Below are 25,462 nucleotides of genomic sequence, written 5' to 3'. Positions count from 1 at the left end.
TTAATATGTCTCCTGGTATGAAAATCTTTTTATACCTTTGTTACCAGAATGAATAAAATCTGCACTGAAATTACTAGAACCATAGCCATAGAATAAGGCAGCTTTATCATTCTTCCCCCGTTTAGGAGAAAAACCTGAAAAACCACTCTAACCCATCTTTGGTAAAGAATGTGTTCAAAACTGCGTATGTTTTAAACCAAAGCATTTTGAGAAAGATCTTTATTTGCTTTATACAACAACAAAAATTATATATTACACATTAACATAGTATATATATCACCACGGTCTATAATTCATAAAATGCTGTCTAGCAAAAATAGTTTTACCATTGTTAAAAAAAATAATAAACACTTAAAAGTTTTTTTTTTTTTTAAGCTGTACATTTTCTTCAAAAGAAGAAATTTCTAGCTTTTACACGGGAGGGGTGGGGGGACGGACACATTTGAAACGAATGATTCCATCTAAGAAGTTTTTCTCATAGGAGAAATGTGAGATTCACACTATCATTTATGTTTTCTTCTTTTTTCTCTTCTTTTTTTCCAACATTTCTACCATTTTCCTCTTCTTTGTTGACACCACGGTATTTCCTTTTGTTGGCTTATTACTGTCACCAGTTAAACCACATTTCTTTGCATTAGATTTGGACTGCCTTTCTTCTTCCTGTACTACATCGCCAGCTTCCCTTTTGTTGATTTTGGACTGCTCTTTACTTACTAAAATACAAGAAACAGTGCATTTAAAGACTGCTTTTCCCCTCTTGAAATAAACACAGGTTGGCAAGAAAATAAAATTATCTGAATTTCCTCCACTTCAACAATTCAAGAGCTACAATTTTTTAAAAAATCATCCCTTTCACTTACCAGCAGAAGGCTCTGCAGCTGAAGGGAGGCTTTCTTGTGTGTCTGTCACTCTGTCTAGCCATACTCCAAGACATGTCAGCCTGGCATTAGTTTTTACTTCACAGAGTAAAGATGGGGGAACTTTCTAAAACAGAAGAAATAAAAATTCATGATAATATAGGGGAATTTTAAATGATTTTTCTTTTTCCATAATCAAGTTAACTTATTATTTAACATTTTATTTTTTGAAATAATCTCTAAACCCAACATGAGGCTCACACTTAACAACCCCAAGATCAGGAGCCATATATATTCTTTCAACTGAGCCAGCCAGTTGGGAGGTTTTTAATTTAAAAGTTATGGTATTTTTCTTCAGAAAAAAATATGCTATTTAGAAGAAATCTATCCTGATTCATTTTGGGTTTGACTATGTCCCTCATGCCCTCACAGAGCATGTTTCTGAATATTCAAAAACTGTAAATTCATTAAGAAAAGGACCATGTCTTTTATTTATTTCTAGGTTTAACACAAAACCCTGCAACCACTTAACAAACCACATTTATAGAATGTGTTTATAAGAGAATTAAGAATAATAAATGAAGAGGGTCTGTGAGAGCAAGGCTACTGAAAAGAATTTAAGTTGGTTCCATTATCAACCAGTAATTTTCAAATTTTTAATAACGGCAGTATTTTTATTTAACAAAATCTTACAGAGAACATCATTATACAAATGGAAGTAGCACTTCTCTGAAAAAGGAGTTCTGGCACCTTGCCAGCTCAGACTCACCAATACCAACCCCAAGATAGCTCCTGGAACCCTAACTTTAATTAAAACTATGAATATCAAGCATGCATGGAAGAGATTTTAAAGACTTCTGCCTTGAAAAATAGTCTACCTCCCTGAACTCAAGCAGTACTGATAATAACACTTGCATTAAAGTGCATTTATATGGTACTAAGACACTGACCTTATCCTGCTTAAGCTTCCACATTTTGATGAAACCATCACTGGATGCTGTAACAATAATGTGATGCTCTGGATCTTCAAAACTGAGTATGTCTTTTACCCTAGGATAGAAATATTAACACCATAAAAGATCCTTTCTCCCACATAGTATGATATTGTCATAAAGAGTCTATGTACACAGTCTCTTGATTTTTCAATTCCAAGTGCTTCCAAACTGTGCAAGGAACAGTGATAAAATCTGACTATGCTTCACATCCTATGAGTCAATGAGTCCTTTTCAAGGACCAAATCCCAAGATAAAATGGACTGTTAACAATATCTTAAGAAAAAGTTAAAAAGAAGATTATGATAACTATAATCAGGTTATCATAAAGGAAATAGATACTTAAGTCCCTCACGTGAAGAGACTCCCAAGCTCAGGATGAAGAGACAAGTAAGGCAACAGATGAACCATGGCTTCCTCCTACACATCCATTTCTCTCACGTCCAGGGCCACCACCCCTTGTCTAAGCCACTACTGTTATTCTTCTGGATTACCGAGTAGACCACTGGTCTCTCTGCTTCCATTTTTGCTAACAATATTTTAAAATTATGAATCAATCATGTTACTCCCAGGCTTAAAATCCTACAAAACTCAGATCTTTTAAAAAATAACACAAGAGAGAGAGAAGGGGCTGGAGATATATATATATAAAGCAAGTCTGGCCATAAACTGACAACTGCTGACGCTAAGTGGTAGGGTCTATGGGGATTGCTTCCTTAAACTAGTCTGTCTGCCTTTAATTTCTTCCATAGAAAGAAATAAACAAAGCAAAATCTATAAGGTTCTTAATATAAAATCTAAACTCCCTAAAGCTCTTATATAAAATCTAAACTCTACAAGGCCATGCACTGTTTGGCTCACTCTGATCTAGTCACAAAGCTCCATTATCCAGTCCTAAAATACACCCAGCTCTTTCCTTCCTCTGTCCCACTGTGCCTGCAGTTCTCTCCTCTCTCTAGAAACAGGTCCCTTTTCATCTGTAGAGTCCTACCCCTTTCCTTCCCCAGTCATACTAAGTTACTGCTGGTATTCTTAAGGCACATTTTTCTATTTCTTTCCAGTTAGAATTATCTGCTTACTCTTTTATCATCTTTAGCTCCTCTATAAGAGCCACAAAAGCAAGCTCTTGTCTTTTTTGTTCATAATTAAATACTTAGTGCAGTTCTTAATGGATGCTCATGAATACCTGTTAAATCAATGTGAATGAATGGCCAAATATCTTAAGTGCTATTTTTTTTTTAAAGATTGGATTTAAGTGTTATCTTAAGTGTTCTATTGTTATTAGTACATTTGAAATGCCCTTGAATGAACACTTCCCAATACAGGGAAAAACCAGGGCCTGTACACGGACTGTAGTATTCAAAGTACTTACAAAGACAGTTCTTAAAAACTGTTATTTAGAAAATAAAAATTATGACTAAATTTAAGATACTGAAGAACACGCAAATGAAGCACATTCAAGTACAACTGTTCATTATCACCTTTTCCAAAATAGTAGGAAAAAAAGAGGCAGATAGATCTGGGTTTGAATCACAGTTCCATCACCTAACAGTATAGTAATTTTGGCCAAGTCACTTATAACTGTTTACTGTGAGAATCAGTGTCTATCCCCTAGAAATACAGCGAGCAGTAACAGGTAAGAAAGACTGGCACAAAACAAGTCAATACTGTCACCTATCTCTCCTGTAGGAAAAAAACCAATACTGTACAAAGGGGGAAGAAGTGGGAATAAGTAAAAGAGAGGTCCTGGCAAAGCTCAACATTGTTTAATTTTTTTGTTCCTCTTCAAATATGGTTGATTTCAAGCCCCAAGATTAATAATATTACTGGAAAAATATCTTGTGCAAATCACTAGCCCTGATACCAATATCCCCACTTTTGTACAACTTAAGGCCAAGAAGACAACATTTCCACCATCCTCTCCCCAAAAATATTTATGTAGAAATGTCTATCTCTGCAGTTGTTCATGAGAAAACATGGACACTGTTTTATGAAACTACTGCCTACATTAACACTTAATGAAAACTACACATAGATGCACATAGAGACTGGCAAAGAAAATACCTGTTTTCATGAGCTTTAAATTCACAGACACACGTTAGTGAATCACAGTCAAAAAACCTTACAACTTCTTCATCTCCAGCCACTGCAAGGACAGACTCCTATAAGAGGGAAAAAGAATATCCAGAATGTCATCAACAAGTCCAACCATCACCATATACACTAAAATCCCATCACTGATTTCTGGTCACTTACTGAAAGAAATGTAACAGAAGATATTCTCTTTTCATTTGTGATGGTGCCACTAACAGACGCAGTGTCTAGCTGATAGACATTTATTTTATTCAGGATGACAACTATGTATCTCTCTCCTCTTGGGGACCATTCAACTATGTGAGCATCTGTAAGTTAAAAACACTAAGCTTTTTTAGTTCATAAACAAGAAAAAGAAATGATCAGAGTAATTATTAAAAAAGTAAATGATTGCACTGTGCATTTTCACATCCACTATCCCTTCACAACAAACTTCGGTACATATTTTACAAGTTAAGTTTTAGAAAATGAACTGGATTCAAAGAATCATTAAGTCATAGACCTGGTAGGTGACAGTCATGACGAGAATTCCCATCTAAAATGGGAAAGGAAAGGGGAGCACCTAGGTGGCTCAGTCCTTTCGGCTCAGGTCCTGGGATCGAGTCCCACATCAGGCTCCCTGCTCAGGACAGTCTGCTTCTCCCTCTCCCTGCTGCGTGTACAGACTCTCTCTCTCTCAAATAAATAAAAACCTCTAAGACAGATAGAAAAATAAATAAATAAAATGGGAAAGGAAAGTAACCTAAATTATTGCCCCAGGAGGTAACCACCATCAAGTAGGGAAATAAAAGTATATGTGGATGTACATACACTCATATTCCATGAAGTTATAAAAAACATTCCAAATAAAAGTACTCACTCTGTTTTATATTTTTTATGAATGCTGATCTTCCTTCCACAAGATTCCATGTTCTGCAAAATAAGCAGCTCACTTACAGATCACTTACACTAGGCGTAAAGGTAAGCATAATGAAGACTTACTCAAACAACAATTGACTACACAGGAAGCTAATTAGAATATGTTTCTTACAGCAACACTGGAAATATTTACTATCAAGCAAGAGTAACTCATCCATTCCCGTACTCTCTAATATATTTAAAATGTTTAACATTATTTTCAAAAGATTTTACCTCCTAAAACATTTGTTTTTAGGACCACCGTCCTCTTCACAGCTTACGATTGGGATATACTATGTACGAGTGAACACAGCCTGTCATTTTTTTCTCTACCGTTGTGAAAAGGTTCAATACCTTTCAGTAGCTGACGGCAATGAGACAAGACAGAAAACGAATCTATTATACTAAAATATACTGATGGTAGCTTCCTGTTGTCCTTAGAGAACAAAGACCACAACTCGGAAAAGATGCTCTCAGCATTAACGACTTACCTTAACGTCTTATCTGTACCCACAGAGAGGGCCAACTTGCCAGACGGATGAATAGAAAGGAAGGTCACGTGTCCTCTAAAAGGAAACCAACAGTTAGACCCCAACTTCACTGGCACCTAGAGACCGCCAGTGGGGAAGGGGCCTGACTCACTTGTGAGCTTTAATCGACTTCAGGCACTCCCACTTCTTTGCATCCCACACACAAATGAGTCCATCTTCTGCCCCACTGATTAAGTGCCTGTTGCCGTAGAATTTCAGGCAAGTTATTGTGCCTGTGGAAAAACCAAGACAGGCAGACTTAATGTTCATTTTGAATGCAAACTCCATTTCTGGTTTGAAGGCTACACTGTGGTAAAAGTAAAACATCTAACGTCTTAATATTACTGAAATATACCTTAAAGTCTTAGGTGAAGAAATTTCTTTTACAAAAACAAACAGGCAAGAACTCCACAAGGAATGAAGAAAAATAGGAACTGTACTTCATCCCCATCCTAGCTCCTTCTCAGTCAGTCCTTTTCCAACTGTGGAACACCTTGCCAGTGGCTTCAGGCAGACCAGGTCTAACTATTTCTTCCACACCCAAGGGGGAGAGAAGACTTTCTTGTGTGAACTGGGATTGGATGAGACACAATGGAAAAAGAACGCATGTTGAATTCGATCAAAGCCTTGCTTCTGTTGGAAAGGGAAACGCTTGTCAAAGTAGCTAAGGACCTAAGACAGACACGGACTACTCCAAATTCACTGCTAGAACCAATGCGTGGCAGTCTCATCTGGCTTTAATTGCAGGAAGCCAACATGACGGAGTGTCCCCAAGCTAAGGGCACGTCTAACCGGGGCTACGATTTTCAGTTCTTCCTTTCCATTGCCCCTTTCCTGGAACACGTGTTAAGCCTCCATTCTTTGTCCCTGGGGAAATACAGTAAAAACAGCATGGAGTTCAATATTGAAAAAAAACACACCTATTCGGCCTACTAGTTGATCCTACCACTACCCTGGACAACTTCACCAGCGCCGAGGAAAACCCAGGCATGACCCGAGCATTACCAACCCCTGACCTCCTCAACTCCAGTGGCCTCGCCTCCCTCTCTGGTTCAGTCCCTGATGCGTACACCCCGGGACATAGTTACCACCTAGAGCTGCTTGCACATCACAACTCGTGAACTCTTACGAACCTCATCCCTGCCCACAACCTCATCTCTCACCAACCCTACCAGGCCCCCTTCACTCACAGTTTACCTGCTTTATTGTTTCAGAGATCTATAGACCATTCAGAGCACCCCCCCCCCCACCTTCTGTAGCCCAACAATCTCTTCTTTCACCAAAAATCCTGAATTCCTTTGTAAATCAAGCCTCCTACTACACATACCAAGTACTTTTCTGGTCCCTACAAAAATGTCTGAGCTTAATGCAAACGGATGTTACTCGATTCATAGCCTCCAGCTTCAACAGAGAAGACTCTCATCAGTCTTCTGCTTGCTCTTGCTCAGCATCTCTCTCACATCCTGGGTGCCAGCACGTTGTCAAGCCTGCAGGGCCCCTCCCTCCCATTCAATCCCTAACCTCCTCTTCTCAAGGGCCACCCAGGACCTGGCCCATCTACTTCTCCAGTCACCCCAACCTCCATTTTCACCTTCTCATCATACATATTTACTTGCACACAACGGTTAAAAACATGGGCTCTAGACCTAGGTTTGAGTTCTAGTTCTATTATTTTGTGACCACTGGCAAGTCAAGTTAACATCTTTGAATCTCAGTTTTCTCCTCTTTAATCTGAAGCTGTAACAGTAGCTTCTTGGCACACTGCTAGGCATGTGGTACTCCCTCAACCAAGTCAGCTATCAACATGAGGCTGCTACCGTGCTCCTCCGCTTCCTGCTCTGCCCAGAATGCCCTTCTCCTGCCAGGCTAACTGGTACTTTTAAGACAATTCAATCAGATGTCATTTGGGGGAAGTTTTCATTGAAAAGCTGCTTCCACTCACTCCCCCACCAAGTGAGTTACGTGAGTTCCTTCTCTCTCCCAATATGGACTGTGAAGAACTTAAGGATAAAAACAAAAACAAGACAAAAAAAAAAAAAAAGGACCACATTTTTTTTCATTTCTGTATTTCCTAGCACAGACCATGCTACATCCTAGACACCTAATCAATCATTCAAATGAAGTCAAATTGTAAAGTAATAATGCCTCAACATTATCTTATAGGATCTAATATTCTTACCATTGTGATGCACTAAAGCCCCATGGTCTATCTTCTTTTTCATGTCATATATGTGAATTGTTTCATCTTTGCTCCCAGTGACCACAAAACGACTATTTACAGCCACCGCTGACAAGGAGGCAGTGTGGGCATGGTGAGTGAAGTCAGCCACAGCAGTCCATTTTTGCTGAAGAGTAAAACACACAATGTCACAATCATATCATAGTTCTGAATTCCTTTGTAAATCAAGTCCTCCTACTGCACACACCAAGTACCTTTCTGCTCCCTACAAAAATGTCTGCAGCTTAATGCAAACAGATGTTACTCGAAACACCTAAGTGGTTCCACGATCCATGAAAATGACCAGTAGATACTTACAAAAGGAGAAGAAAAGTATGCAATGATAGTAGATTAAGAAAAACAAAGAACCTGAGAAATACGGCAGGCAGCAAGGAAATGGGAAGGCCATGCTGGGTATCCTGACTCCAAAACAATTATGGAGACAGGGCTACTTTAAGGTCCTAGCCAAACCCTTAACTGCTTAATATATTTATTTATATGTGAGGCTTGGATACCATTCATTCATTCAAATGTTCAGATTTTGATTTGAATTTACTCAAATACTAAATGAATACTATGTGCCTGACACTATTTTAGATGATTGATATATAGCAGTAAACAATGTCCTTATTATAACAGAACTGCCATCCCTGGGGGAAAGACAGACAGTAAACAAATACGATGCCACATACAGAGGAGTATAATGACAAGTCTTACAAAGAAAAATAAACAGGATAAAAATTATGGCTTCCTTCCATCAGTACCAATATAAGCCCCACAGAATGACCCATGACGAAGTCTCAAGAACTCTATGCTTATGGAGATGCAACTTTTGGATTGAATAAATGAGACTGGATGAGCACCAAGAGTGACTGGCAGCTGAAAACACATACACACACCTCAAATGGAAGAAGATGCATTAGGAAGTATTAGCAAAACAAACCAAAGAAGAAGGAAAAAAAAAAATCAGACCTCTCTGAACATGTTTAAGATGTGTTACAGCAAATTAATTTCTAAATATCTACAGCAACAGACATTGCTTCCAGCAACCAGGACCAAGGGAGCTCTTCTGAATAAAGACACAATATTCCTGAGGACTGCTATCACGGTAAAAACAAACAAAAAACCTTTGTGCATATTACAAAAGGAATGCTGATTATCTGAGCTACTGTCTGTCTAGGTTTAGCAGCAGTAGTGGAGAGTGTCAGGGCTTCACATTTCACACACACCTGGGGATGGGAGTCCCAGGTCTCTCGATCATCTCCTGTGTGGCCTGGAGCAGGTCACCTAACCTACCTCAACTTCAGGCTCTCACCTGTAAGACAGAGTCAGCTGTACCCGCCTCGGGCTATTGCTGTGAGGACGACTATGTGTCCGGGACAACACAGCAACTTCATTACAAAGAAAACACAATCAATAGCACCATCTTTAGAGGTTCAAGAGATATCACCTTCAGCCCAGAAGCAGATTAATGACCAGGTTGAGAACGAAATAAACAAAAGTAATCAAATTATATACATCCAGTTTTCTGATTAATTCAAGACTGACACCTTGACTTCGTACATAAATACTGAAGAAATAAAAATAAAAAAGGTAAGAAGCCTATTTTTTCTTAGGGGGAAAAAAACATGACTAGGCTAAAAATTAGATCTTATTTCTGGTCCTGGACAGGTCCTAACTACCTGTTTCACTAAAGGCAATCTTACTTAACATTTCTGCTCACACATCTGGTAAAGATAATTGTATTTTGTTGTCATTTTCTCCATGCATTTGTCCCCCTTGCTCTCCTCACGCTAGCGAGCTCTCCAGCGCGGATCCATTCTCTGGCTTCTTCGCACCCCTTTACCAACGAATGCCCCCCCCCACTCGGGGGGGGGGGAAGAGTCCGAAACTACTGAATAAATTGGAACACTTTTTTTTTTTTAACCAATGAGAGATTCATCCAGACTCAGCTCTACTATCTTGAAAAATCCCAAGACAAAACTCAATAAAAGAGCAAACTGTTCTTTCATTAAACCCTGAACACGTGAAACTGGCTGTCAACTCACAGGCGTTAAACCCTGAACCCAAGAACGCCAGCTTCCTTCCTGGACCGCGCTCAGAAAGTCTGTGAAACCCAACAGACACGACCTCGTCTTATGAAATGCCCACTCTACATTAAAAAAAAAAAAACTAAACTAAACTACACGCGTGGGTTCGATTCATCAATGAAGCCCTAAGAGATCAAAGTGTTTACCTGCGACGCCGTGCCCACCTCCGCCGCGGGGGAACCCGCCCGGACCCACCCGCGCACCTCCTCCCGCGGTCCCTCCGCGCGCCCCCTCTGACCTCCCGGTGCTCGCCGCCTGCGTCCGGCTCCCGGCGAATAGCGAACCCAAAAAGGACCTGCTCGTAGCAACCAGCTACCAGCTCCATTCAGCGGCGCACGTGCCCCTTCCGCGAGCCCCGCTCCGCCGACACGGAATGACGAAAGCGGACGCCAGCGCACGTAGGGGTCCTTCCTGCGCCGGCGCTCAAATTGACGTCACGAGCTCAGGGCTGCCCTTGGGGCGCCTGCCTCCGTGGAAACTGTTTCAGCGCTCGAAGATCGCGCGGAGCTTCCAAGAGGAGAAGAAACAAGGACGCCGCATGAGGACGTTCTCAAGGCGAGGAGACAAAAGTTGGGAGCAAGCAGGCACGTCCTAGGTGGCCGCCAGCTGGGCGGGTCTCAGGGGAGCAGGGCGGGGCAGCCTCTGCGGAAGCCCCTCGTTTCCGTGACGTCATGGGGGCGTGGCCTGCCCAGAGTGGGCGGGGCCTCTGGCGGCGTGGTGCTCTACCTCGGGAGGCACCTGCAGATGTGGGGTGCGGGACCCGGGACGGGAATTAGGAAGGTTAGGGAGTTCGGAAAAAGGAAGGTCTCCTTTTTGCGCCCGAAGCACAGAGGAGGCTCCCTCCCAGTAAGGCACGGAGGGGGTGGCCTGCGGCGTCTAGAGCAGCGCGCGAAGTCGGGGGCCCGCCCTGCGCACCTCCCTTCCAGCTCGTCTGGCTGCGCGGACCGTGCGGTCCCTGCGGCCGGCGTCGCCCCACCACCCGGAGGAGGGGCCAGGGCGCTAGACCCGAAGGGTGCAAGGAGGGGCCGCTCGAGCAAGCCGGGCGCACGCCGCCTCGGCGAACGTGCCGGAGGGACTCTCACCCCCGAGCCCCGAGGTCGGCTCCGGTCGTGAAAACAGAAATCGCCTTAATTGACGTCTGAGAGCTCCCCGTAGGGTACGGAGATGCAGAGGTCTGTTAGACAGCACGGCTTTGCGCACGCCTGATGGAACACCTCCGGGAGCGTCAGCATCTCGCAGGTGCTGCGGCAGCTGGGTCTGCAAGTGGGAGCGGGGGGCTCGTCGGCGCCGGCTCGTCAGCCCTGTGGCGCGCTGAGCTTACAGCGCCTTCCCCCCCTCCCCTCCCTCTCCTCCCCTCCCCTTTTTTGTAGGATTTTATTTATTTAATCTAGAGAGAGAGAGAGAGGCAGAGACACGGGCAGAGGGAGAAGCAGGCTCCTGCAGGGAGCTCGATGCGGGACTCCCCGAGACCCCGGGGTCACGCCCTGAGCCCAAGGCAGACGTTCAACTGCTGAGCCACCCAGGGATCCCCTCTTTTTTTTTTTTTTTAAGGTTTTATTTATTTTCTCATGAGAGACACACACACAGAGGCAGAGACACAGGCAGAGGGAGAAGCAGGCTCCCTGCAGGGAGCTCAATGCAGGACTCATCCCACGACCCCGGGGTCACGCCCTGAGCCCAAGGCAGATGCACAACCACTGAGCCACCCAGGGGGCCCCGTATCTGTTTATTTAAAAGCAAAACTGGGATCCCTGGGTGGCGCAGCGGTTTGGCGCCTGCCTTTGGCCCAGGGCGTGATCCTGGAGACCCGGGATCGAATCCCACGTCAGGCTCCCGGTGCATGGAGCCTGCTTCTCCCTCTGCCTATGTCTCTGCCTCTCTCTCTCTCTCTCTCTCTATGTGACTATCATAAATAAATAAAATTAAAAAAAAATTTAAAAAAAAATAAATAAATAAAAGCAAAACTAATAGTCTCTCATCCAGAAAGAAAAAAAAAATCTTTGAATGAACCTATGTTTCAAGATCTTTCCTGTGTTCTGTCTGTGGAAAAGCCCCTGGTGCTCTCTTTAGCCTAGGGAGATCTCAGCTGTTGTATGATGGGAATTACTACTCATTCAGTAGGTTTTTTTTGAAGTTACCTTTAACCTAGCCCTGTAACGGGGTATTTACTATGTATTGCCAGGTTATCACACTTTTTCTTAAGTATTTGTCGCATCTTAAAGAAGAACACTATGGCTGGAAAAAGTCTTTTATTTCCAACTAGGAATCTTTTAGAATATGGCTGGTTCTAGAATGAAAACCATAAACAACATGGACATAACGCAAAGTGGTGTAGTCATTTTTTTTTTTTTTTAACTGTCAGAAATGACGAACCCATTAGCTGGGAAAAACCGTGAAGAGCATTTATTTATCCAGGTGATCCCAATCCGAGAGAGTTTATGGCTAAGTTCTGGCGGCTTTAAATACCCTGAAATTCTACCTAAAGTTGTCTATGTACATTTTTGGAGGAGAGCATTGATAAAAGTTCACTCCATTTTCCAAAGGATTGGTGCCTCTACAGTTAAAATGTACTAATGCAGTATGAGGTTATGAATGTGAAATGAGTCTAGAAAAATAACTCAAAACCACACAGCTAAGCAACAGCCCCCCACCCCACCCCCACCCCCACCCCACCCCCCTGGTCAGACCCTAGCGCTGCTGCTTTTCTACATTTCCTTGGGCACAAACTTTCACAAAGAAGGACAAAGCAGTTTTTCACTGTCTAAGGGAAAACAATGCAAAATTACATACTTGTTCAACTGGATCCAAACTGCGCATACTTCCTGCAAACCTACTGTTCTCTTTCCAAACACAGGATGCAAAAAAAAAAAAAGCCATTTAATCTCATTCTTGTGAAAACTGCAGTTGCCAAGAAACCACCAACTGTTAAGAGTTCATTAACGCTCAAGCAAAACAGGACTTTTTGTTTTGCTTTTTAAATTATTGATTGAAAAGCTTTTTACACTTGAGCCACACATTGATTTATTCATTCATTCAACAGATATTTATTGAGTGCCTGGCTTTGTTTGGTTTGCTAAAGAAAACAACAGCCAGTTTTTTTTGGGGGGGGGCAGAGGGGCAGCAGTTGGTCAGGTGGATATGCTGGGCTCAACGCAGAATATAGCATAGAAAAGTCAGCTGTGTTAGAAATATGAGAGTCTAATATTCCTGCTCAATTACCCTTTTTTCTCACTGGCAGGTAGCAAGTCTTAACTTTTAGGGCTACAGAGGTGCATGTGCACATCCCCAGAGTACTTTGGTCTCCTTTGCACATAGAGCTAAGGGAAGCTGAGAGTGAGCTACTTCCCCTGGACACTGGCCAGTTGTCGGCCCTGGTATAAATTTGCTTCACCTGCTTCGTGGGGATAATGCAGGTGAAATATCAGAAGTTGGCATTTGGAGCTTTTAGAGAGCAAAACAATATTTGTGAACGCTTCCTTGTCACCATCATCAACAAAGCCCCTGAAGGTCCATCTTCTTTGAAGCTTTGCTCATGGCCCTCTGTACCCAGCTCCTGCCATCACGCTGGGTGATTTCCACATGCAACATTGACTTCTCCCTTCCTCAGCCTCCTTACCCCCTTATATTAACGTTTAGCTTCTTTCTGATCACAACTTTATCTCTCACCCATTCAAAGCAAAAGTTCTGATTTTTTCCTCTTATAAAGTACAGCTCTAAAATGAGAGAAGGAACAAGAAGGAACAAAAAAAATTACTGTATATTTTATTTGATGGCTAAGCTGCTATAGTAGTTAGGAATTGTGTTTAACTTCATACAGTAACCTAAAACAGCTGTGGCTTAAACAAGACATTTATCTCTTTTTTTTTTTTTAATTTTTATTTATTTATGATAGGCACACAGTGAGAGAGAGAGAGAGGCAGAGGGAGAAGCAGGCTCCATGCACCGGGAGCCTGACGTGGGATTCGATCCCGGATCTCCAGGATCACGCCCTGGGCCAAAGGCAGGCGCTAAACCGCTGCACCACCCAGGGATCCCAAGACATTTATCTCTTAAGAGAAATCTGGAGGTAGCCCGTGTAGTGCTGGTACAAGGAGTCTACAGACATCAGGGACCCAGACCCGTTTTCTCTTTCAGATCCTACATTCTTGTGCATGACTTCCTCCGTGATGTCACAGGCCAAAATAATGCTGAGGTTGGGCTCCAGCCATCATATCTATCATCTCAGCACTATGCCCCGGGGAAAGGGTGGAGGACAATAGGAATAAGCCTCCTTCCAGCCAAACCAACTCCCTTGGCCCACACAGCTTTACTGAATCCCTTTATAATAGGGTTTGTTTTTTTTTTTTAAGGTTTTATTTATTTGGTAGAAAGCACAAGCAGGGGGAGAAGGAGAAGCAGACTCCCAACTGAGCAGGGAGCCCACTGTGGGGCTCAATCCCAGGACCCAGAGATCATGACCTGAGCTGGACCACGCAGGTGCCCCCCGTTATAACAGTTCTGTTTCCATCTTACTGGCCAGATTTTGGCCAGCTGGACTCACGTACCCCGGAGAGCTAGGAAATGTCTTTTAGCAAGGCCTATCTCTGCCTCCGAATAAAATCAGGGTTTCGTGTTATTGAGGAAGAAAAAGACACATTAGTGGGTGGCCGCCTGGCAATGTGTTCCACAGCTGCTCATCAATAACATCTCCCAGGAAGAATGGGGAAATCTGGAGTAGAGGCTCCACTCTATCTCCCTGCTTTGTGTAAGTAGGCGTTCGGTAAATAATGGGTGAATGAATGATTTGATATCATGATTACTGTTTTTTTACATTGCAGGTAAATATAGACTGCCTCAAACACTTACGGATAAGCTGCAGGGAAATGGCCAGACCCAAAGGGCCCCTATTTGGATTCCAAAGTTACTTTCTTACATTTTGACACTTTGTGAGGCTTGCTACTCAGGTAGAACCTGAGCCAGGTCTAGAATCCAAATCTATTGAATCAGGACCTACATTTTAAACAACACGCCCAAGTGATTCATATGCACATTGAAATTTGGGAAGGCACGCTTTCTTGTGTTTTTAAAAATAGTGAACTACAGAAATGTTTCTTTAAAATGTTTTCCTGTACGGGCCTTAAGGGGGTGGGTGGGGCAGGTGTGTGTGCGCGTGTGTTTTCCTTCTACAACGTCTTTCCACCAGTTGGTCAGGATAATAATTTCGACCTGCAGACACTATTTAAAAAAAAAAAAAAAAAGGCCCACTGATCGCTAGTTCCAATAGTTGGAAGATAACTGAGGAGGGAAACACCAATTTGTGGTTTTGTCTTAAGGTTTTAGTTATTACAAGTGACTCAGTTACCGTAGGGGGTGGGCTGGAACTCCAGTCAGTCCTTCAAGAACACTCCTTTGTGTCCCCTCACTGGCTTTTTGGCTGTTCTCCCCACTGCCAGCAGTTGGGGGGGGGGGTGATAGCAAGCTTAAATCCAGTTCATCACTTTGCAGAAGTCCCCCCAGGTGACCCCTGTAGCCACCCACACCTTAGCCCCATTGTAATGAGAGTCAAGCCAGTCCTTGCCTAGCAGGTGTTGTCACTAAGTGTGATTACCCTTCTCTGTTCTGGGGCAGCTGTGAAGGGTATTTGCTGGGGTGAGAGGGGGTTGGTCCCCTTAGCTGGAATTACTGAGACAGGAATAAAAACTGTGGATACCTGGTCTCTCTGTCAAGAGAAGTGGTGAAATGGCAGGGCAGGAGAGATTTACAGGTTTTTGCATAGCTCCACAAAATAATTATTACTGGCACTGGCAAAGGTAAGCTGTTTTTTTTCCTACCCTGAATGAAAATGGAGGCCAACCGTGCTCTAGTTCTTTATTGTTATTTCAGAGTGAGAGTTTAGTGACATTTGCACTCTATTTCTTACATGATTTTTGGCACTTTACAAACTATTGCTTTGGAAATAGGTGCTCTTAAACAGAGATTGCAGAAACCCATCCTTACTTGAGCCTCCCTGGAAAGAAGAAAGAGTCCTGGGGTTGTGAATGATTCTGCCTTGGTTGGTGACGTCATGCCTGCTGTCTCCCCTCTGCTATTAGGGGGAAGCCAGTGTTCCGGCCCTGCCAGGGTTACCCCTCCGGCACCTGGTTTGAGCAACAGCACTGTGGCTACTCCCTTTCTGTCTACGGCTGTGGCTGTGCAGCAGATGGAAGTGGAAGCCAACGCTCTGTGCGGGAGACCTCTGGATGCCCAGCTCAATCTCTGGTCACGCCTAAGGTATCCCTCCCTGAAATGAATCCTGGATCATCCACGTGCCCAACAGGGAAGCTGCTTTTTCCCCACCATCACGCCTCCAGATGCTCTCATTCAAATCCCCGCAGCCAGGGCTTTGGTTCCCCCATTTTAATACCAGAGAGTAGCAGCTGATTTTGCAAACAACTTAAGTCCTGACTATCTTCCAAAAACAGAATCCAAGGCTGATGAAGTCTGTGCCTGAGTTCTTGCTACTAAATTTTAGATGATCATTCAATCGATTTTACTCTGAAAATAGGACTAGAGGTAGTTGTGTTTTGTTTTGCCATAGCAGAAAACATTAACACACTTTTAAAAGGTACTCTGATATTTTGATTACTAGAGAAAGCTATTCCTGAAATCAGAGAGAGGTTCTAGAATATAAGGCAAAGTTTCCCTCATCCTTCTCCCTATCCCTTACCTCTTCCCCATCTCCTCCCCACGTAGAAGAAAGCCCTGTACTAGTGCAGCTGCATCCTTTAGATTTTTTTCCCTTCTAGTCTTGCTTAAATCAGCATGATTGGGCCTTATTTCTGCTTAGGGAGTTGGGGGAGGGCTTGAGCAAGAATGGACTGAGTAGTACATACTGGTCTACTCTGTGCTTCTGCTTATAAGTTACAATAGAAGATTCCCATGCCCCCCCCCCTTAAGTTCTCCCTTTTAATAAAGAGCTTTCTTTAAAAGTTGCCCATCTGGATGTGCTCATCCCTTATCCACCAACATTTTAAATGTTCTCAGTGCATTAACGAACTTTTACCTACCTCCAAGTATTTGAGTGTTTTTTTTGGCTAAGAATAAGTTTCTTGGAGGAGCACCTGTGTGGCTTAGTCGGGTAAGCCTCTGACTCTTGATTTCAGCTCAAGTCCTGATCTTTGGGTCCTGGGATCGAACCCCGAGTTGGGCTCTGGGCTCAGCGGGGAGTCAGCTTGACCATTCTCCCTCCCTCCCAAATCAGTAAATCTTAAAATAATTCTGGAAGTGAAAGATCTGGATTAAAGGATCTAACATTTAAAATTTCAGACGGCAAATTACTCACCAAAAAGCCTGCTTGGGTTTACACTTTTCATGGCTGCTGTGGGTACACTTGCCTGTTTCTGTGTGCGATCAACTACTGTGACCAGTGAGGAAGGCAATTGTCTATTATTGAGGGCAGATACCTTTTAAACTGTTTCTCTATATCTGTGTTCTGTGACCACATTGATGTCCTTCATCCACCTTATTTTTCTGTTGGTTGTGCTGCTTTTTTCTGACTGTAGATATTTACTGTAGTATGGAAATTAGCACTTAGGCAAAGTGTTAGTTTTCTCTCCAATTTGTTTGGTAATGCCCTCCTTGTGGGATGGCCTGTGCCTTAAACCCAGAGTTAGATTAATATTAAACGCTGAGCGTTTAATATTAATCTTTCTTCTTTTTTTAAATGATTTTATTTATTTGAGATAGCACACAAGTGGAGGGGAAGAGGCAGGGGGAGCGGCAGAGAGAGGGAGACGCAGACTCTCCATTGAGCAGGGAGCTCCATCCCAGGACCCCAGGATCATGACTGAGCCAAAGACCGATGCTTGACCGACTGAGCCACCCAGGAGCCCAAAACCTCAGTTTTCAAAACTTGCATTTGTGGTTGTTGTTGCCTAAACTTTCATTTTCAGTTTCTCAAGTCTTAGTTGTGCCTTTTTCTACGTAAAATATCATGTTAGATTTCTTGGCTTTTTCTTTTAAAATCCAAATCAGGTTTTACCCTTTTAGCAGATGTTTGATAGTGCATCATTTAAAAAAAAAAAAACAAAAAAACCACTTTTGCTGCATTGTCTGAGTTTTAGACTTTTTTTCTTCCACCACTTACCCCCCTCCCTTTTTTTAAGGTTTTATTTATTCATGAGAGAGGCAGAGGGAGAAGCAGGCTCCCTGCCGAGAACCCAATGTGGGACTCGATCCCAGGACCCCGGGATCATGACCTGAGCCACCCAGGTGCCCCTCTCCTTCCCTTTTGTGATCTTTTGGGAGGTGGACTGTATGTCTTCTGGTGGTTACCTTTATCTTTAGAGAAGTCTAGGTTTGAGTATATTCTCAGACTTCACAAATGAAAGTATTTCCTGATTTCTGCCCACTTGTGAGAAAATGAAATTAACACTCGACAAAGAAGTAAAAGACAGTAAGAATCAACAACAAAAAACAAACATAAATTGCACTGTAAAAGGAAACGGCTTTTTCTCTCCTTGTCCCTCCTTCCCACTCTCTTCTCCCCATTTTTGTTGCCACCTTCTGGAATTTTTATCCCACTCTCCAGGCAAATTATTACCATAACATGCAATTTCAGGAATTATAAATATATTCTTTTCGGTGGCTGTGGTTAGCACACTTGTGCCACCTGCCTGCTTTCCTGGGAGGAGTTCTGGTTAGGAAGCTGGTCAGCAAATTCCAGATGGCAAGGCCGTGCGGTGGGCGTCTTTCGCTCACATGCCCTTGCTTTTAGTCTTGCCCAAGGAAGTGTGACCTCTGCCAGATGTCACAGTTTATTGCCCGTTTCTCCCCACACAGCACACCTGTGTTCTTAGCCCTTTTCCAAAAGCTCAGCCTCCCGAGAACCCTTTGCATTTTGACATCGTGTCTTAAGATCAGAGGAAGTGGACATCTTCAAAATGATTCTCAGGTCTTTGGGCTCCATCAGCACATCTGTCCCAAACTCCACTAACAGAAGAAACCCGTTACTGGCTGTTTCCTTCTTCAAGGACGACAGGCATTGCCCAGGTGCCTGCTGCATTAGAGACCAGGCTCTCCAGAGAGCATCTACCCCCTGCCCCCTGGTAATGTAGGATCTACATTTACTAGAACACATGTCAAAAAGGATGAATGTGAAGTTTTTTGGACAATGTAAGGCCTCATTCATGCACAGATTCTGGCTGTCTTAGCCATTTCTAAGCAGGAAAAATATGCCAATGGTGAGATTGTTTATGGTAACCATTTAACTTATGTCCCAAACTAAGATCTATTTCCGAGTGAAAGGGAGGCATAATTTCAGTTAGATTTATAGAAGAGCTAGAGGGTCTTTGGCTTTCAATATAACCTCATCCTTCCTAGCAAGGGAGGTTTAATTGAGTTCATTTGTGCCTGGAGCTACTGGGAGGTTCTTCCTGGGTGGGTTTGTTCCTTAGAACAGCTGTACATCCTTTAACAAAGTTAGTTCCCAACAGGGGAGCTCTATGGAGAGGAGTCCTAGAAACTTACACTGTCCCAGGAGAGCCAATGGGGTCTGGATTAACTAACCAAGATTTAGAGAGTGCTTCTGGAATTCACTTCTCTGGGACACCTAGGTGGCTCAATGGTTGAGCATCTGCCTTTGGCTCAGATCATGATCCCAATTGAGTCCCACTTTGGGATTGAGTCCCACTTTGGGTTCTCTGCAGGGAGACTGCTTCTCCCTCTATGTCTCTGCCTCTCTCTGTGTTTCTCATAAGTAAATAAAATCTTTTAAAAAAGGAATTCACTTCTCTGATCAACTGCTTTGCTTTTCTGTAGGGCATCTACTTAAGCCTCTGTCCTGGTCTTTAGCTGAGCCGTGGGGTGGGGGTGTGACTAGAACACTACAGGAACAATGTGCTCATGGAGAGTTTGCAGATTGCCATCTGGAGAGAAGGGCAGAGCTCCAGGTAGGGAGTTGGGCATTTAGTGCATGGAGTCTGGATGCCAGGGTCCCTATGTCTAGTCCTGGTTGGGGCCCTGGGATGCCAGTTCCCAGAAACTTCAGAGAGGCTGGAGGCCTTTATGACTTTTTGGTTGACTTCATTCAGCTATCTCATAATGATAGTCCTTTATCATGTGGACAGCTAATGTTTTCTTTAAAAGTATGTGTTGATAGTAAACCTTTAGGTAAAGTTTTTTTTTCTAAACATCCTGATTCCTTCACATAGGAAAGCACAGCTCTGGCAGAGAAACAAGATGAAGACCCACTTGAAGGTAACAAACTATGTTGCCATGGTTGAAAACAAAATAACCTTTTTCCAGGTTACTCATTACCCAACTGGCTAGAAGCTGTGAGTCTACCTGAAAATTCCTATGTAGGTTGTGTAAGCCGTTCTCTTCAGCAGTTAGTCTGGTTTTGGGAAATTGCTTCTGTGGAAAGTTTGAGCTAAGCCACCTCTCTCTCCCTTTTTCTTAAGATTTTATTTATTCATGAGAGGCAGAGAGAGAGGGAGGCTCCCTGTGGGGGGGCCTGATGTGGGACTTGATCCCAGAACCCTGGGGATCATACCCTGGTCTCAACCACTGAGCCACCCAGGCATCCCTGTTTGGGTCTCTCTGAAGGACTAGAAAATGGGGATGTTTCCAAACACTAAGAAGACAATATGTTGTTTTTAAGATCTGTTTCATCCATAAATGTAAACTTTGGGATTAATTCTGCTTTAATTTTGATTGTTAAGGGGAGAAGTAGGAGGTGATCACTGTGGGTTTGGCTTCCTAGCTTCCCTTGGGATCATTGGTCCCTGGGTGACCACACAGGCTCCATCTGTGGTGTCAGGCAAAGTCCCTGACCCACCATAGTTCTAGATCTATTCTGAAAGGAAAACGGTGCATCTGCCCAGAGCAGGGCTGTTTCTGACTGTTGTCTTCGAGGAAGGGAAGGAAACGTCTGGCTTGTTTTTACTTTCGTTATGAGAAAGAGCAGTAGAAGAGACAGGCAGAGGTAATACCCTCGCCTATTTCTGATCCTCTGCCTGCATCCTCACAGGCAGGCATCTGTCATTTCCCCCACTCCCAGGGCACCCCCACCAGACCAAACCACCCACTGCCTTGTGCTTCATCAAAGGTGGGAACGCCATTTTTGTAGTCGCAGTGACTAATACAAAGTCAACAAGTTAGCAGGTGCTCAATATTCAAATGAAACCAATGTTTAAAAGAAAGCTGTAAATGCTATGGGACAGTTCTAATTTTATTGAAATATGTTTGACACATGAATAAGAAGAGGTGCCTATTTTGAGTTCTCAGGGGGATTTCATTCTGGTGAAAGCATGAGTCAAATCTCCCAGGTTTCATCAGTCCTGGAGACTGATATGGAAATAAAAGCAAAACCTACGATAGGTGTGCTTTCTGAATGCAGATTGCCAGGGTTCACATTTCACTTATAAGCTCTGTCATTCCAGACAAATTCATCTCCAGGGAGTCAGCGTCCCCATATGAAAAATGGAATGTTAAAACCAACCTCCTCGTAGAAAGTGTGAGGACAATACCTCTAAAGTGCCTTTAAGTTTTTGACAGCATCTGGCAGGTAATAGCCTCTTCAGTGGTTAATGTAAGCTCTTCATAGAGCTGCAGCAGCTCTGTCCAGGGGAAATGTGACATGAAATACAAATCCACCCACATAGACGGTTTTAAATTTTCTAGTAGGCAAATTAAAAAAAACAAAAACAAAAACATAGTGAAAGGGATTATAGGGGAAAGGAGAGAAAACGAGTGGGAAATATCAGAAAGGGAGACAGAACATGAAAGATCCCTAACTCTGGGAAACAAACTAGGGGTGGTGGAAGGGGAGGAGGGGTGGGGGTGACTGGGTGACGGGACTGAGGGGGGCACTTGACAGGATGAGCGCTGGGTGTTATATGTTGGCAAATCGAACTTAAATAAAAAATATATTTATTGAAATAAACAACATAAAGAGACAAGAAATTACAGTACTTGAAATATTTTGGGTATATTAGGTTACATTTAAACATGTAATGAATATAAAAATGACAGATTTTTTAAAATCATAATACCAAGTTTTCAAAATGTGGTGTATATTGACCTCACATCTCCATTAGGATTGGCCTCATTTCAAGTGCTCAGTAATCACATGTGGCTACTGGCTACTGTATTTGACAGCCTGGTCTCGAAGGCCCCCAGGTTTAGGGAAGATATAACTAGTTTGTCTTTTGTCGGCTTCTTTACCACTAGGGCCAACATCACTGGAAGGGCCTAGATCATTAATCTAGGGTTCAAAGCTGACTACACGGTCTGTTTTCTAGGCCACAGATTACGGGACAGACAGTGCTCATAAGCACTGTGGTCCTGATACCTTTGTTGCAACCAGGAACCTGCAGAGTCAGGAGCCATTTAGCAAACGACTACTCATAACAGTGAAGGGAAGGTCATGCCCCAGGGTCCTTAAAGAGGATTTCACAGGGTACCTGGGTGGCTCAGTCAGTTAAGCGTTGGACTCTCAATTTCAGCTCTAGGGTCCTGATCTCAGGGTCAGAAGATCAAGCCCTTTGTGGGTCTCTGTGCTCAGCGGGGAGTCTGCTTCTCTCCCTCTGCTCCTCCCCCTGCTTGAGTGTTCTTTCTTTCTCAAAAGAAATATTTTTTTAAAAAATTCAGAAAGTTCAGGAGGAAAAAAAAAAAAGAAACCTCTAATTTTATGACCAGAAGCTCTCAAAAGAAAGGTAGTTCAAAAGGGATGGGAAGCTCTGACAAGTAAGAGTCAGACAACACGGTCATGAATGCTTCCAGTGAAGAAAGTAGGAAGTAGCTCATGTGATGAGACACATTAGGCCTATGTGATAGATGTTGGTTCTAGTGTCAGTACAGAAGGACATTAGTCAGCTCAGGCTGCTATAACAAAATGCCACAGGCTGGGTGGCTTGAATAACAACTTTTTTTCTCACAGTTCTAGACACTGAGAATGCCAAGATCACAATGCCAGCTGATTCAGTGCCCGGTGAGAGCTCTCTTCCTGGCTTCCAGATGGGCATCTTCTCATTATTTCCTCACCTGGTGGGGAGGAGAGAGAGCATGCCAGCACTGGAGTCCTTTTTTTATAAGAACACTAATCCCATCAAACTAGGGCCCAGTCTTCATGAGCACATACCACCCTAATTCTCTCCCAAAGGCCCCATTTCCAAATACCATCACATTGGAAGTAAATGTTTCAACATATGAATTTGGGGAGAGGGGTACACAAACATTTAGTTCATAACAGGCACACAAATACAAGTGAATAGCATGATCCCGTGTGAGTATTAGGAGGTAAAACATTACGGTCCTGAATGAGCTTGCAAACATTACAAAGGAACACAGGAAGGGCTTCTTCAGTTATATTTGGTATGAAGAGCGAGAACAAAGGATGGTATTAAAAATCTTGGAAACCAGACAACTTGGAATAAGTATATAGGTCTGATGCTTTCAGGATAACCTAGCAGCACCTCATTATAGGATTCCAGGTTTTAGAGAAGAAAGGCCAGGCCCCCTTCTGTTTCTAAATTAGTTGCTCTATACAGTTTGCATCACTTACATCAATCTGTTAACTAAGAAAATGAAGCAGCTTGTTTATGGTTTCAAAGCCCCGTCCTATGGATTTGGTATGGGCTCACTGGTGCTGCGTCCACCCAGGTGCTTCTACCAGAAACTCAGGGCTAGTCTTTGAACCTCACTGTCTCTTTTGCCCCAAACTGAGTCCATTTCCAAATACTGTCCATTCATCTCCTCCATCTCTTCCACCACGGAGATGCTCATTGAGTCTGTAGCGCTGCTTTTCCAGCTTTAATTTCTATTTTCTTTTTTTTTTTTTTTTTGTTTAAAGATTTTATTTTATTTATTCATGAGAGACATAGAGGCAGAGAAACAGGCAGAGGGAGAAGCAGGCTCCATGCAGGGAGCTTGATGTGGGACTATCCGAGGACTGGGATCATGCCCTGAGCCGAAGGCAGATGCTCAACCCCTGAGCCACCCCAGGCGTTCCTTGTTCCTTTTTTTTTTTTTTTTTTTTTTTTTTAAGATTTAGAAGACAAGAACATTATAGTTGAGATGGTACTTTTGGACCCTTGAAAAAGGTACTATTCAGAGGTGGATTTAGAGTCCTGCTAACCACATTCACTTGACTTCTGTTATACACTGGTTTTGTATTAATCAACTGGTGAGACAATTTTGTAAAATAATAATTTCTATTTTCAAATATTATTGAAAGGAAACACAATTTAAAGATTCTAACATGAAATGTCTGCAGTATGTTCCTGCTAATGTTTCAAAATGCTAATTGTAAGCCGTTGCTAATATGTGTCCTATAAGGCTTTTTTTTTTTTCATCTGCATTATTGGTTTCCACAGATCCAAATCTTCATTTGAACATTGAGGAACTAAACAAGGAGTTTATGGTGAAAAGTGAGGAACTCTATGACTCTCTCATGAGTTGCCACTGGCAGCCTTTGGATACAGTTCACTCCGAAATCCCAGATGAGGCCCCCAGAGAAACATGAGGTTCATTAGGCTACCCGACTGTCATATTGATTGCCTCCTGTTTTGTTTTTGTTTTTGGGGAAAAAAAAAAAAAAGAAAAAGAAAATTCTCCCAGGAATGTATTGGACGCTATATGTAAATACAAATCTCCAGGACTTAAATGTGGCTGATGTGATATAAATAAACATTACCAGCACATCCATTTCTGGAAGTGTGTTCTATTTGGTGCCAGAAGAGGTCACATAACTATCATAGCAGAACAAGCTGGACCATAAGACATCTGAAAAACAGGTTTAATAGGAAAATTGGCCTGACCTGAACGATGAGAGTATTAGTGGATAGATGTGTAAATGTATAAATGGTACCACATCATCTGGCTTGATGGGAATTAATAGAAGTTAGCAGGCTAACGATGATGCTTAAAGTTTTGGGCAGCTTTGTAATGAAACTAAGTTTAATGGAGCAATATATATTATAACATGCATAAACTGATGACATTTGATTAAGAAGGTCTAGATTAGGGGGCCTGGGTTGTTCAGTCAGTTAAGCGTCTGACTCTGGGTTTCAGCTCGGGTCATGATCTCAGGGTCGATGATCCAGCCCCATGTCTGGCTCTGCACTCAGAATTTCAAGCAGACTCTGCTCTCCTTCTCCCACTGCCCTGTTCATACTCACTTTCTCTCTCAAATATTTAAAAAAGTCTTTAAAAACAAAAGGGGGGGTCTAGATTTAGAATAAGAACGGAGTGAAAGATCAGATGAAAGCATCAGCATAAATGTATATGTTGAAAAGGCTCCTGCCCTGTTGCTGGAATAGTTCACACTGCCTCTGACATCCTTCTGCTTATCACTCTTAGTCTTATGAAAGGATAAACATCCAGCTTACGCATGACGATGTCTTCACATCCTCTACTACCAAATGGGATGAGGGTAACATGGGAGGTAGCAAATGCTGGGTTTTGGAGCAGAGAATGCAAGAATGACCTGAAATCTCTGTTGGAGATCAACGATTCTTCAGAATTTTCAGGTTAATGATGATGGGAACAAAGTCTAGTGTGAGCAGAGAGGACTTCTCTCATGATAGTAACCCAATAGTGGCAAACTCCATATGAAAAGCGATGATTGCTGGCAATTGGAACAAATAATAGCTGCAAAAAGGGGCAGGAGCTCTCAATTCTAAACAAGGAAAACATGGAAAAAACCACAAATGTTTACAATGTTAACACTGTTTATAAATATCAGGGGTTGATGTAGTTAGAGGCCGCTAGTAATGTTCTGGGTAACAGTGGTCATCAGTCACTGGTTGGTGTTGCCCTACCAAGT

General features: G+C 42.8%; 2 protein-coding genes across 3 annotated transcripts; one reads left to right on the top strand and one right to left on the bottom strand.

The window, feature by feature from the left end:
* Positions 1-187: 187 nt before the first annotated feature.
* PAK1IP1 (PAK1 interacting protein 1) lies at positions 188-10,292 on the bottom strand. Of its 2 annotated transcripts, XM_049106038.1 has the most exons (11): positions 9,917-10,180; positions 7,550-7,715; positions 6,163-6,237; positions 5,483-5,603; positions 5,332-5,406; positions 4,803-4,855; positions 4,106-4,251; positions 3,914-4,011; positions 1,808-1,907; positions 861-984; positions 188-713 (listed from the first exon to the last, which is right to left on the bottom strand). In XM_049106038.1, exons 1-11 carry the CDS (start codon positions 10,001-10,003, stop codon positions 508-510), a joined length of 1,251 nt encoding a protein of 416 aa, XP_048961995.1. In that variant the 5' UTR covers positions 10,004-10,180; the 3' UTR covers positions 188-507. The 2 variants fall into 2 exon arrangements, with proteins under 2 accessions (XP_048961995.1, XP_025300426.2); XM_025444641.3 differs by lacking the exon at positions 6,163-6,237 and having other exon boundaries at positions 9,917-10,292.
* Positions 10,293-13,085: 2,793 nt separating this feature from the next.
* On the top strand, positions 13,086-24,252 carry C35H6orf52 (chromosome 35 C6orf52 homolog). Its single transcript, XM_049105930.1, has 5 exons — positions 13,086-13,185; positions 14,299-14,422; positions 15,750-15,927; positions 19,848-19,893; positions 24,012-24,252. The coding sequence occupies exons 1-5, from the start codon at positions 13,086-13,088 to the stop codon at positions 24,158-24,160; spliced, it is 597 nt and encodes a 198-aa protein (XP_048961887.1). The 3' UTR covers positions 24,161-24,252.
* The last annotated feature ends 1,210 nt before the right edge of the window (positions 24,253-25,462 follow it).

This window comes from Canis lupus, chromosome 35 (assembly GCF_003254725.2).
Source record: "Canis lupus dingo isolate Sandy chromosome 35, ASM325472v2, whole genome shotgun sequence".
Taxonomy (NCBI): Eukaryota; Metazoa; Chordata; class Mammalia; order Carnivora; family Canidae; genus Canis; species Canis lupus.
This window is presented reverse-complemented; position numbering and strand designations above follow the sequence as displayed.